Here is a 13,852-nt window from a genome sequence, read left to right as displayed (position 1 = left end):
AGTCACAATTCAGACTCACCCAATTAGAACCCCCAACCTTCAGATCTAGGGACCAATAAGCGTCAACCCTTCATCTGTCATGAGTTCCTTCCCGTCTGTCCCAGAACAACCAATCAGAACAGGGATCCCTGTTTTCTGGCCAATTAGTATCAGACTTCCCCTACGTTCTGCTATAAAATCTGTACCCACTCCACTCAAGTCAAGCAGGACCAGGACACTGCCATCCTTGGACCCATCACCAACAATCATAAATTAACTATGAACTGTTCCCTCTACATGGTTTTCAGTTTCTAAACCTTTATCTGTGCTGTACCCCCCTTCCTCACACTCCTATTCGCATCTGACCAGTGAAGAAAGAGCCTATTGTGTATTTCTACTTTTATTTGACAATAACAAACTGTATATAAAAAGGGAGAAGGCAGGCAGGGAAGCCCTGCATCTCCCCCTCTCTGCTTCCCCATGTATCCCCCACCCCTAGGCCTTAACAGGGACCACCCCTTTCCCGCCTTGTGGTGGGGTGGGGATTGACAGGCATGGAAATGTGTGTGTGTGCGTGTGTGTAGGGGTGTGTGGGTAGTGTCATGAATGGAGACGGGTCCAGGAGTAGGGCCTTCTCTCACCCCCCCCCCCATCAGAGCTGGCACTCTGAGGAGGAGTCTTGAGGGTCTATAAGGGTCATATGCCTCAGCCTATGAGACGGTAGAAGATCCAGCATCCAAAAGTGACCCAGTGACTGGCCCAGCTGAGTTCTGACCACTTGTGGACAGTGTATGCCATGCCGTAGCCCTGTGGGAGAGAAATAGGTGATGGTTCTATTCAACAAGGACAAAAAGGGTCTCAGGAAAACCCATCCTTTACCCAAGGATGTTCTGTGACTCCATAGTATCCCCAAGTGATAGAAGTACCTGAGTACATACACATGAAAGGTGACCAGATATAGTTTTTATTTTCTTACTTTAAAATCATTTTAAGAGTCTGAGGGTGTAGCTCAGTAGTAGACTGTATGTTTAGCATGATAAGGCCCTGGGTTTGGTCTGTAGAAGCACCCCAAAAATATTTTCAAAATGAGACAATGTAATTCTACTCTCTGACCTGTATTCTACCTAAATATAAAAAGTTGCTAGAAATATTTTTTAAATATTTATTTTTTAGTTGTAGTTGAACACGATATCTTTATCTTATTTTTTAAAAATTTTTTTTAGTTGTTGATGGACTTTATTGTCTTTATTTTTATGTGGTGCTGAGAATCGAACCCAGTGCCTCATACATGCTAGGTGAGCACACTACCACTGAGCCACAACCCCAGCCCTCTTTATCTTATTTTTATGTGGTGCTGAGGATCGAACCCAGGGCCTCACACATGCTAGGCGAGTGCTTACCACTGAGCCACAATCCCAGGCCCCCCAAAATAATTTTTTTAAAGACAAAAATTACCAAAGGAGGTGTGAAGGCCATTCTCATAAGGGAAAATAAAATGACTTAAGGATATGAAAAAATGCTCAGCTTCCTTCATAATCTTACTCCTTTTTTTGGGGTGGGGTACCAGGGGTATTAGGGGCACTCAAACACTGACTCACATCCTCAGCCCTTCTTTGTATTTTATTTAGAGACAGGGTCTCACTGAGTTGCTTAGTTCCTCACTGTTGCTGAGGCTGGCTTTGAACTCACAATCTTCCTGCCTCAGCCTCCCGAGCTACTGGGATTACAGGTGTGCTCCACTGCGCTCATAATCTTTCTTCTTTTTCTCTATTTTTTTTTTTTGTAGTTGTAGATGGACAGAATGCCTTTATTTCATTTGTTAATTTTTATGTGGTGCTGAGGATCGAACTCAGTGCCTCACCCATGCTAGGCAAGCGCTTTGCCACTGAGCTAAAGCCCCAGCCCTTCATAATATTTCTTACTCCTAACTGGCAAACATATCCAAAATGTCTGAGAGGCAGTCTGCTGGTGGGGTGCACTCACACATTGCTGGTGGGAACACAAAAAGATAACTTCTCCATTGACACTCTCTGGAATATATCCTAAACAGATCTGTCTACATTTGTATGATTCCAAATGGGTACAACTTGATTCAGTGTCATTTACAATAGGAAAGGACTGCAAATAACCAAGTGTCCATCAATTAGGGTCATGTTAAAGTTTGTTGCATCACCACAATGGAAAAAAATGGATGAGGACACTACGTACTGATGTGGAGGATTTTTAAAAATTGCAGAATAGTGTGATTCATGTGTTATGTATAGGGTAAAAATGGGAGGGGGATAATTAACATATATTTCTATATTTGCTTGATATGCTTGAATTTTGGAAGGATGTGTGTGTGTGGGGGGGTACTGGGGATTGAACCCAAGGCCTTGTGCATGCCAAGCAAGCACTCTACCAACTGAGCCAAATCCCCAGCCCCTGGAAGGATATTTTTATAAAAATAAAAGTAATTACTTGTAAGAGGGCAAGTGATTGAGCATGGGAGAAAGACTTTTCCCTGTAAATATATTGCATACTGCTTTTATTTTTTCCAATGCTGAAGATAAAACCCAGGGCCTTACCTGGAGAAAGCAATCATTCTACTACTGAGATATACATCTAGCTCTAAAATAAAATATTGAGGTTTTTTTTTTTTTTTTTTTTTTTGGTAGGGGTGGTTCTGGGGTTTGAACCCAGGGGCACTTTACCACTGAGCTACATTCCAGACTTTTTTCAAAATTTTGAGACAGGATTTCACTAAATTGCTTAGGGCCTTGCTAATTTTCTGAAACTGCTCTCGAACTTGCAATACTCCTGCTTCACAGCCCTAAAATATTGAAATAAAAATAAAACGAAAAAGTTATTTAAAAAATAAGCCAGGTGTGATGGTGCACACCTGTAATCCCAGGGGCTCGGAAGGCTGAGGCAGGAGGACTGAGAATTCAAAGCCAGCCTCACTATAAAGTGAGGCGCTAAACAACTCAGTGAGACCCTGTCACCAAATAAAAAATATAAAATAGGGCTGGGGGTGTGGCTTAATGGTTAAATGCCCCTGAGATCAATCCCTGGTACCCCCCAAAATAAATAAATAAAAATAAAAAGGAAGCCAAACCAAGACTTTGCACACTCAACCTGAATAAAAATTAAAAATTGTTTTAATGAGGAAAAAATGAAGTTTTATTTTGTTAAAAATTTAAATAAGAACCAAAATCTGGATTCTGCAAGAGTCATTTGAATAAACACTGTTTTAAAATTTTTTCTTAGTTTTTAAAAGAATATTTATGTTTTAATTGTAGTTGGACACAATATCTTTATTTTATTTATTTATTTTATGTAGTGCTTAGGATTGAACCCAGGGCCTCACAGGTGCTAGGCCAGCTACCGCTGAGCCACAATCCAAGCCCTTGTTCTCAATTTTGAAAAGAGTAATATCTTGAATTTGCACTCAACATTAACTAAAATAGTATAAACATTTTAATGTAACTTTTTTGAGACAGTGTTTCACTATGTTGCCCAATTTAGCCTCTAAATTCCTGGGATCAAGTGAGCCTCTCCAGTAGCTGGCACTACAGGTTCATACCACTATGCCCAGCAAACAAAATTTTTAAGGAACAGAATTTGGAGTTTGCATGCTCATCCTGAAAAAAGTTAAATGAGGGGCTGGCTGGGGTTGTGGCTCAGTAACAGAGCACTTACCTCACACATGTGAGGCACTGGGTTCTAACCTCAGCACCACATAAAAATAAATAAACAAAATAAAGATATTGGGGCTGGGGTTGTGGCTCAGCATTACAGCGCTTGCCTTGCATGTATGAGGCACTGGGTTCAATCCTCAGCATCACACATAAAGAAATAAAGGGGGGTTGGAGTAGTGGCTTAATGGTAGAGTGCTCACCTCACACGTGTGAGACCCTGGGTTCGATCCTCAGCACCACATAAAAATAAATAAGTGAAATAAAAGTATTAAAAACAAAAAGAAATAAAGGTATTGGGACTGGGGCTGTAGCTCAGTGGTAGAGTGCTTGCCTAGCATGTGTGAAGCATTGGGTTCGATCCTCAGCACCACATAAAAATAAATAATATTGTATTCATCTACAACTAACAAAAAATTAAGAAAAAGAAATAAAGGTATTAAAAAATATTGTGTCCATGTATAACTAAAAAATCTTTTAAAAAGTTAAATAATCCTGGCATAATGGTACTTGTCTATAATCCCAGCAACCCAGGAGGCTGAGGCAGGAGGATCACAAGTTTGAGGACATCCTCAGCAACTTAGTGAAACAGTGTCTCAAAATATAAAGTAAAAAGGACTGGAGATGTAGCTTAGTGGTAGAGCATCCCTGGGTTCATACCCCATTACCACAAAATGAAAACACAAGAAAAACAAAAACAAAAAAAAAGTGAAACCTGGATTTTACACTTCTCTACAAAATGAATTTTATTTTTAATTTTTTTTCCTTTTAACATTTTCTTAGTTGTCAATGGACCTTTATTTTATTTATTTGTGTGTGGTGCTGAGAATCAAACCCAGGGCCTCATGTATGCTAGGCAAGTGCTCTACCACTGAGCCACAACCCCAGCCCTAAAATGAATTTTATAAGGAAAATAAGTAAACAGATTTTGCACCCTTAACTCAAAGAAAAGAGCCGACAGTGTGACTCAATCTGTGGGACAAAAGGAAAGGTGGAACAAGTTGCACTTGTTGCAGAAGCTAAGAAGCATGACCTGCAGAGCTCATGCCTGCTTCCCTGCTCTGTCCACGAACAGGAAATCCCATCCCTGATTCACACCCCCCAACAAGGGCCCCCACCTCACCTGCTCCTCTGTGGTGTCGTCCACATCAACATCAAACAAGGAACCCAGGTAGGCCAGGTGGAAGATGGCCAGGGCCCCAAAGAGCAAGTTTAAGGCTCGCACCCCCAGGCCCTGTGGGGGACAAATGGATACACTTGGCAGCTGGACCTGTTCACTGTCCCCCACCTCCACCTGTGCAGGAAAGCCCCGGGGGACACACAAGGCACTGTGAGTCCCAGGAAGGAAGATGTCCATGTACCCCGAGATAGGAAAGAGATGGTTCAGGGGGCCTCTTATGGGAGCTCAGAAGTATCCAAGGACAAGGGTGCTGTTAACCATGAGAGCATCCAGGTTGGGGGAGATGCGAGCCTTTAGGCAGAGGAGCAAAAATGGTGGGACTTTGAACTGGGGGCTTATGGTGATGAACATTGGTACCAGGTAGGAGACGAATGGGAGTTGTCTGTATTTCTTCTGGCAAACAGAATGAAAACAACAACAAAACAAAAACAAATACCACCATAACCTAGAGAGCCCATATTTTTCCCACCCAAATCCTCCTTACTCTGCTCAAGACACCCTGACCTTCTCAGTGTTTGTCAAGGATTCCAGGCCTGCACCTGTGTTGGAGCCTTTTACGCGGGGTGTTCCCATTACCCGGATGCTTCCCTCCCTCTCCTCCTTCACTTAAAACTCAAAAGTCACCACACCCAGGAGGACCTCTCCTACCCTGACTTCCCTATTTAAAATGGAAATCACACCCCAAATACTTCCCATCCCTTTTCCCTTACATTTAGCACTACTCATACCCTGACAAACTATTTTTTTCTTTTTTTGGCACTAGAGATTGAACCCAGGGGCACTTTCCCACTAAGCCACACCCCCCATCCTTTAATTAATTAATTGATTGATTGATTGATTTTGGGGTACCGGGGATTAAACTCAGGGGCACTCCACCACTGAGCCACATCCCCAGCCCTATTTCGTATTTTATTTAGAGACAGGGTCTCACTGAGTTTCTTAGGGCCTCGCTAAATTGCTGAGGCCATCTTCAAACTTGTAATCCTTCTGCCTCAGCCTCCCAAATTGCTGGGATTATAGGCATGACCCACCACACGTGGCCCCTGACAAACTATTAGACTTCACTAATTTTTATTTTACTGTCTCCCCTATTAACATGTTTGTCCCAAAGGGCCAGGACTTTGGCCTGCTTTGTTCACTGCTGTGTCTCCAGCATCTAGAACTAGCATGTGCTTAATAAATGTTCCTTGGAGGAATGAATGGCAGGTGCGTATACAGCAGGTATTCAATAAATGCCTGTTAGAGAAACAGATGCCAGTGAATAGATGTGAAGTTATGGGGATGGCTCCGGGACCAGAACAGTAGGCTGGACACTCTGAGACAGGTACAAGATGGAGACATAAGTGACATTTTTGAGGGGGAGCGTTGGGCACAAGGTTGCCCAGGCTGAACCCTCACCAAGCGATGCCGGTGTGAACAGTCTGGCAAACACCGCTTGGACAGGACGCAGGCACTGAGGATCCGAGCCAGGCGCTTCCGGAGGACTGGGACAGTGCAGAAGATAAGGGGTAAGTTTAGCCTCAGGGGACAGTGGCTCCAGCTTCCTACCAACATTCCATCTGTCTGCTAACTAGGCTCTGTACTCACCATGCTCCACATAAGTGATAAATGCCAGAGACAGGAGTACTGCAGCCAGGTGGAAGCTGAAGCCCTGGGGACCCAAGGGCAATGAGGTAAGTGAGGAGGAGGCTCTACTACCCCCGCGATGCATCCCCCCACCATCCTGTTCTGCCCTGCTCACGTGCAGGAGGGCGCTGGCTGCATAGGTGACCAGCACAGCTGAGAAGGTCCCCAGTCGGAGGGCATTCTTGAAAACATCTGGCAGGGAGAGATGTAGATTAAGGTTCTTTGGAGAGTCCCCCTGCCCTTCCTAGAAAGCCCTGATACCCATAATCTATTGGTACCCCAGGATAAAGTCCTTAAGATGGCCTCCACCTCCACATATCTAAAATCTAGCTCCTGATCTTCCCTTCCAACATACTTATCCCATGGTCTTCCCAAGGTCAGTCAATGCCAAGTCCACCCTTCCAGGTCCTCAGGGTAAAATCACCTTCCATCTGCCTTTCCCCACTCCCACATTCTAGAGATTTAGCAAATTCTGTCAGTTCCTTCTTCAGAATATATCCAGAATCTGATTTCTCCTCTCCATGTGCTCTGTGCTATTGCCCACCACCATTGTTAGCCTGGGTTGCTAACAGTGGCAGGAACCTAACACATTGCCCATGGCCCTCCTCTATGAAGAGTCCTGTCATTGAGTGCCTCAAAAAGCCAAAGTCCTCTCTGTGGTTCACAAAGTCCTACAGGACCTCTCTGACTTCATGTCCTATCACTGGCCTCCTCATTCACTGTGCCTACCCCAATAACCTATTTTTATTTCTTTTCAGTGCTAGGGATCAAACCCAGGGCCTCACACAGGCTAAGCAGAAGCTTTAACACTGAACCACATTCCTAACACTCCACTGCAGTGACCTTGCTATTCCCCACACACCAAACAAACTGCCTCAGGGCCTTTGCACTTGCTGTTTCCTCCATCTGTCACACTTCTCCCATATATCCACATTCCTTGCTCTATTACCTTCCTCAGGTCTTTGTTCAAATGTCCTAATGTCCTGTCCTCATTCAGACTTGCCCTGGCTAATTTATTTTAAATTGCAGCACGGCCCCCTACTCTTATCACCTGGATTACCTTTACCTGCATTATTATTGTGAATTTTTACCAGAGCACTTATCACCAACTAAACCATATTTGTGTTATTTTTTTCTCTTCTTTATTATCTGCTTCCCTCTTAAATGCCAGTTCTACCAGGGCAAGGATTTTTGTGACTTTTTTTTTTTTTTTTTTTTTTTTTGTGGTGCTGGGGATTGAACTCAGGGCCTGGGCATGCTAGGCAAGTGCTCTACCAATGAGCTACACCCCAGTCCCTTGTGAATTTTTTGTCTCTGCTGTATCTTCAGTGCCCACTCACAGTAATTGCTCAGTAAATATTTGTTACATAAATGTGTGAAAGGGCTGGGGTTACCAACTCCCCTGGAGTGGTGACTTGATGACTCACAATTATTTAGCCAGTAAGACATGGGCAGGTTCCAGCTTGTGACAACTTCCACCATTGACCGGGGCAATTCCACGTTCAGTGGCTTAGACACTGTTAGGTCCCTGTAGACAAGAGACATGAAGATCCAGTTGGGATCTCAGTCCATCTGGATACCACACATTTGTCTTGGTTCTTCCCTCCCCTGGGAGTTCCCTCCCTCCTCCCTGCAGTTCCTCTAGGCAGCACCCTGTAGGAGAAGGGGCCCCCATGCCCTCCCCACCATTCAAGGTGATCCTTTTCCTCCGTGAAGCCAGCCCCTGCCAACGTGGCTGTGGCCTCGGATAGAAAGCCCACAAAATAGTTGCTGAAGTGGAAGGAGACAGCACTCTCATAGGCTCGCAGCCACCTGGAAAGAAAGGGGCAGGGGAGAGAGGCATCATGCCCAGGCCCTGCCAGGATACCCCACCATCTGTCAGCATCCCCTCCCCTGCTCTGTGGACTCACCTTACCATGGTGCCCCTAAGGCCCCCAGGGGTCAGGAAGGGAGCAGAGAAGAAAGAAAAGAGAGTCAGAGAGACCCCGGAAGTTGGCCTGAGATGTTCACAGACAAAACAGAAATGTAGTGGCAAAAGAGGCAGACACACAGACAAATACTGACAGGTGGCTGTTTTCATGCAACTTAAACGGATGCATGACATGACCTATGATATGGCATGGCCCTGTATCCTAAAACAGTCATAACATCAGACACAAACGTTATCAGACTTCCAGCTTTGCAGTGACCATAAGACAGTCAAAACAAACAAACAACGAGAAAAACCACCCCTTAGTCTTAGAGACGGTCAACTGTTCAATGTACACACACACATATACACGCTGGCAGTTTTACGATCAGATGGTCAAAAACAGGCAGCATCCTGCACTGGAAAAAGCATAGGCTCTGAAATAAGTCCTGGGATTAATGCTTGGCTGCTCAGCTGGATGACACTGGTCAAGTGACTTTTTGGAGATTCATCAGCATCAGACATAATTAGCAGCCAGTGAATGGGGGAGGGAGGCATATAATCAGAGAGTAGATCCAGTCCTGGACAAACCAGAGGCAGACAGTGTGTCCTATGTGCAGGTGCAGGCTCATGATTGGTCATGACCTCTCAGTTAGACAATATCAGGCAGTCAGAGAAGGCAGACACACAGGCAGGATCAATCACAGAGAGGCACATACCAGAGTCATAGGCCAGCAGGAGTCATGAACTTAGATTAACCCTGTCCAATGACAGCTACACACTCTGTCATCGACAATGGCACAGTCAAAACTCTGAGTTCCATATTCAGGGGATCAGTGGCCATAGGCAAACAAACTATGCATCCCTCTACCTGGAGTTACAGACAGGTTAGTCACCATGAACACAAACTTGTCATGTAACTTCCTTTGAATGGAGAAAGAACCGAACACATGGACAGCCAGACACAGTAATGTGTCAGAGTGTCAGTCATACACTGAGTCACAGAGTCAATCTTGGTCAAATAGACAGTTAGAGATGGATATCCGATCTCTGTCTAGTCATGGGGTATATAGTCAGATACATTCCAATTTCTGGAACCAATTGGTCCTAGATTCTGCCCCCATCCCTAGTCAGCCCCCCGCCACCCTCAGCACCTGCCCTTATTTACCTGGCTTTGCGTTTCTTGCTGTAGTAACAGAAGACAGACAGAGAAGCATTAAGAGATAGGATCAGAGGTGGGGAGACCCCAGGCCCCTACCCAACCCCTTCACTGCTGGGCAGGAGCCTCAAAGATCATGCTCACTTTCGAAGGAGGCGGTCACCATCAAGGGGGATGAAGTAGGGAAAGAGGTAGGGGCCCACACAAGTGGAAAGTACAAGGCACAGCAGGGCCAGCGCCAGGCTCCGGGCCACCTTCTGCAGCCATCGGCGGCTCTGTGGGGATTAAGGCTCAGTGAGCACTGTCCAGTGATGGCCCCCACAGTCCCTGCCCACCCATCCTCCCAGGACCTCACCAGTGGGCGGCCTTGGACAGCCTGTAGGTAGCTGTGGAAGGATATCCAGGGCCCAAAGACGATGGTGCCCACGAAGTAGAGGTAGCCCATGAACTCCACAGGTGAGGGCACTGCACCCACCTCGCCCCGGTCCAGATCGAAGCCCAGAGACACTGCCTTCATAGCCACAATCATCTGGGCCCCTATGTGTGGGGCCCATGGTCAAGTGGATGGGCAAGAGAGCAGGTCAGCATGGAGGGACAGGGCACACCCGGTGAGAGGAGAAGGCGGGTACAAGGATGGGTAGGTGGGCATAGGGCCAAACAGGCAGACTGCTGGGTAAATGGGCCCAAGACAGGCAGACACCCTTACTCAAAAGCATCAGACACATACATGAGATGACCCAGCAGATACTCCAGGAAAACACGGTAGAAAGAGACATAGACACAAAGGGAATCTGAGGTCTACATGATGGGGCAGCAGACAAGGGAGAAAAGTGGAGAAGAGACCCGGGGTGGGGGGCAGTTAGGAGTCATGGAGAGGACAGGAAGGCTGGGGCAGGGCTACCTACCTCGCATCTTGTGCCATGTCACGGTGTCCACCATGTGCATCTCACTGAAGAAAAAAAGGTGCTTGTCTTGGCCCCACAACCCCCATGGTCTCTGATACCACGGGGTGGGGGGGACCAAGTTGCTGAGAGGGTTCTGTCTTCCCCTTTCCCCTGTTCTGTACAACTTCCTGGGGGAAAAATTCCCCTAGGCTCCCTCCTCCAGGGGAAACCCACACCCAATTGGGCCTGTACCACCTCATGAAAAGACACATCTCTTAGGCATGTTTCTCCAGGAATACTCCACATCCTCCCTGTTTGGTGCCTCCTCAATAATTATCCCAGACCCTTTTCTTTCTACTCAAAATTCCGTGCCCTCCCTATCTTGGACAACTTCATCGGATGCCTAGGTACCCTCCTGCCCTCCTGCCAACAGGGCGAGGATGAGAATGCACACCCATACCCCATGAGTAGGTAGATGAGGATGGTGACGGAGAGGAAGACGCCGCGATGGGAAGAGTGTCGGCAGAGGAACAACACGAGGTAGCACAGGAGGCTGAGCAGCACGACCCAAACCATGTGCAGCTGGAAGAAGTGGTAGAGGCTGAAGAACCCGCCTGCCACGGTGCTTGCATGCTTCAGGTAGGATGGCAACCCTTCAGGGGAGAGGGAGAGAGAACAAGAGAAAAAGGGAGAAAGAGGGAGAGAAAGAGGGAGGGAAAGAAAGAACAAGAAAGGGAAGGTTGGTGGATTGGTAGGGAGGGGAGAAGGACCTGGGCAGAGGGCAAAGCTTGGGTGAAGGCCTGGAGGTTGGAATGTGGTGGAATTGGAGAAGACCCGAGGCTGATATTGAGGAGCTGAAGAAGGTGGCAAGGCCTGGGTTTAAGGAAAAGAAATCTATAAAGGACATTTTGGGGACCCAGAAGAAATTCAAATATCAATTTATATTGGGTAATATTATTGTCGGGGGGCAATGGTTGAGGCTATGGTTTGGGAGAGGATATTCTTGTTCTTGGAGGCTATACAATGAAGGATTTGGGGGTGAAGTGTCATGATATCAGCAAGTTATCCAAATGATGCAGGAAGATGATAGATGAATGGATGGACAGAAGAGAGATAAAGATAGGTTGAGGGAGCTAATGTGGCAAAAGGTTAACAGTTGGAGAATCTGATGATAGATGAGTAGTTCATTGTATTATTCCAACTTTTCAGTAGCTTTGAAATATGTCTAGATAATAAACCTAGGAGGGCTGAGATGTAGCTCGGTGATAAGAGAGCCTATTTAGCATGTGCAAGGCCCTGGGTTCCAACCCCAGCACCACAAAAGATTAACAATAATAAAAAACCTAGGGGGATTAAAACATCCATTTAAAACAAAAAAAGAAAGAGTAGACCCTTGAATCTCAGATTTCCAAAAACATCTCTGCATCCTATAGGAACCTAGGGACTTGGAACCTTATCATTTGGATACAAGTCTGCAAGGATTTTGGAAACATTCCAGAATCCTAGTATCCAGAAATCTCATCAGGTCCCGATTATAGAAATCCAGAATGCCAACATTTTGGAAGCCTAGAATGTGAGGATTTCAACTTGTTAAAACCTCCACACCCTGTAAACATGGTATTTTGGGATTCCATAACCCTACAACATCAGCATTCCAGAATTTTATAATCTTGAAATGTAGACATTTCAGGATACCAAGAACTTCAGTTTTCCAGAATCATAGAATCCAGAAATACTGAAGGGCATGGCTTGGTATAATAGGATGTGGCTTGGGGTAGCTGGGCAGAGTAGGATGTGGTTGGTAGAAGGGGGAATGATCTGGTGGAATGTGATGGGGCTAGACATGTCGGGACCTATTTTGGCCTGGCTGGATGTGGCAGGGTAAGGTGTGGCTTATGGATGAACATGGCAGATATGATATCATCTGGTGTGGTGGCACACAGTGTGGCAGGCACTTACCAAGCCTCCAAAGGAGGCGACAGGCGAGGCAGATGGCAAGAAGCAGCCAGATTTGGTCAAGGCCCTGCTGGACTGTAGGCAGGAGACAGCCCTGCAGTAGCTGCTGGAAAAATTCCTGACGGCTGAAGGTGGCCATTGTAGACCCCCACGGATGGAAAGACAGATGGATAAATCTGCCAAGGGGGAACACAGAGGGAGCAGGATGTCCATGGGGTCACCCGTGTTCAAGGGATGGACTTGAGCACTTTTGGGAGCTGTGGACTCCACAGCTGGTATTGGGAGCCTGGGAGAGGATGTGAACATCAGGTACATCAGATTGAGCCACCAACTGTGTGTGTGGGGTGAGTGTTCTGAATGCACACACACAGCTGTGACCTGCGGTGAATTGAAGGACCCGTGTGTCTTGAATGCTGTGAACCGTCCGGTCTGAGACGATGACTGAATGATGTGCATTCTAGGCCCATATATCAAATGGGGCGGGAGGGGGGTAGGGGACTCCTTGGTTTCCAAGGTAGAGTCGCTCTGTGTGGAGGGCAGATAGGGGGATTCTGTGACACTTTGGGGCCGTGTGCATCTCTCCTTGTATGGATGGGGGGGTGTCCTGTATCCTCCGCGTGCCCCATCTCACCCCCACCCGGCAAAAGGCCACCAACAAAGCCTTGCCCACATTCAAGGACTGCAGGGAAGTGTAGGTTTTGGCAGGGGACAGAGCAGGAGGGGAAGTCGGAAAGGTGATGCGAAGGGGGTCCCAGGACATGCGCTACAGATCTCGCGGGGAGGCCGGATCAGGATGGGAGCAGGAGAGCCACACGCACACTACTAGCAACCTACCTGGCAGAAAGGAAGCCGTGGTCCTGGGGGCCGGGGACGCGCCGCTGCTGCCACCGTCGCCTCCTCCTCCGGGCAGCCTTCCCCGCAGGCCGCAAGGCCAGGACCAGCAGCGGCTCCCAGGGCGGCGCGGCGAAGCGGGCCCTTTAAATCCCGGGGCGGACCGGCCGCCAGGATCAACCAATCGGGGAACGGGTGGGGGCGGGTATCAGGAGGAGGGAGCGAGAGGATCGAGTGAAGGAGGAGCAGCTTGGTAGAGGGGAGCGGGGCGCGGGGCGCTGGAGGACGTCGGCGCGCAGAATGTTCGCGCGCGCACTTTTCCGGCCTGTTGCTGTTCGAGCCATGGAACATTTCGCTTCGGGAGGTTTTCTGGTCTCCCTTGAATTTCCGAACGGACAAATTTCTGATCCTTGGGGGACTGAGATGGGGAAAAAATGGGGAGAGGGAGGAGGGCAAGCACCTTCTCCCCCAAATGCTCGCCCACTCATGTCCTCTCCACACCTGTGCGTCCGGTTTCACAAATGCGAAAATAAGCCGAAGTCTATCCTTTCCCAACCTTTGAGAAAACTGAAGGGATTTCCAATCCTCCCTACCCCCGGGGCCGACCAGGAACATTTATGGGTAATGACAGTGTCACCTATGAGCACACAC

General features: G+C 47.3%; 1 protein-coding gene across 4 annotated transcripts; it reads right to left on the bottom strand.

Moving 5' to 3' along the window:
- Positions 1 to 410: 410 nt before the first annotated feature.
- On the bottom strand, positions 411 to 13,318 carry Porcn (porcupine O-acyltransferase). 4 transcript variants are annotated; one of them, XM_026406700.2, is made up of 15 exons: positions 13,205 to 13,318; positions 12,374 to 12,546; positions 10,875 to 11,067; positions 10,436 to 10,479; positions 9,886 to 10,067; positions 9,675 to 9,805; positions 9,540 to 9,557; positions 8,373 to 8,387; positions 8,149 to 8,274; positions 7,890 to 7,990; positions 6,578 to 6,654; positions 6,424 to 6,487; positions 6,235 to 6,320; positions 4,780 to 4,890; positions 411 to 786 (listed from the first exon to the last, which is right to left on the bottom strand). In XM_026406700.2, the coding sequence occupies exons 2-15, from the start codon at positions 12,507 to 12,509 to the stop codon at positions 685 to 687; spliced, it is 1,386 nt and encodes a 461-aa protein (XP_026262485.1). In that variant the 5' UTR covers positions 12,510 to 12,546; positions 13,205 to 13,318; the 3' UTR covers positions 411 to 684. The 4 variants fall into 4 exon arrangements, with proteins under 4 accessions (XP_026262485.1, XP_026262486.1, XP_077649903.1 ...); XM_026406702.2 differs by lacking the exon at positions 411 to 786 and adding an exon at positions 5,018 to 5,229 and having other exon boundaries at positions 4,816 to 4,890; positions 13,205 to 13,282; XM_026406701.2 differs by lacking the exons at positions 8,373 to 8,387; positions 9,540 to 9,557.
- Between the last annotated feature and the right edge of the window lie 534 nt (positions 13,319 to 13,852).

Source organism: Urocitellus parryii, chromosome X (genome assembly GCF_045843805.1).
Source record: "Urocitellus parryii isolate mUroPar1 chromosome X, mUroPar1.hap1, whole genome shotgun sequence".
Taxonomy (NCBI): domain Eukaryota; kingdom Metazoa; phylum Chordata; class Mammalia; order Rodentia; family Sciuridae; genus Urocitellus; species Urocitellus parryii.
This window is presented reverse-complemented; position numbering and strand designations above follow the sequence as displayed.

Coding starts and splice junctions, on each gene's coding strand:
- Porcn (XM_026406700.2), bottom strand. CDS start 12,509: ATGGCCACCTTCAGCCGTCAGGAATTTTTCCAGCAGCTACTGCAGGGC. Junction 6,488..6,577: donor CAGCCAGCGCCCTCCTGCAC/GTGAGCAGGGCA, acceptor TTGGGTCCCCAG/GGCTTCAGCTTCCACCTGGC. Junction 4,891..6,234: donor GTTCACACCGGCATCGCTTG/GTGAGGGTTCAG, acceptor TGTCCCCCACAG/GGCCTGGGGGTGCGAGCCTT.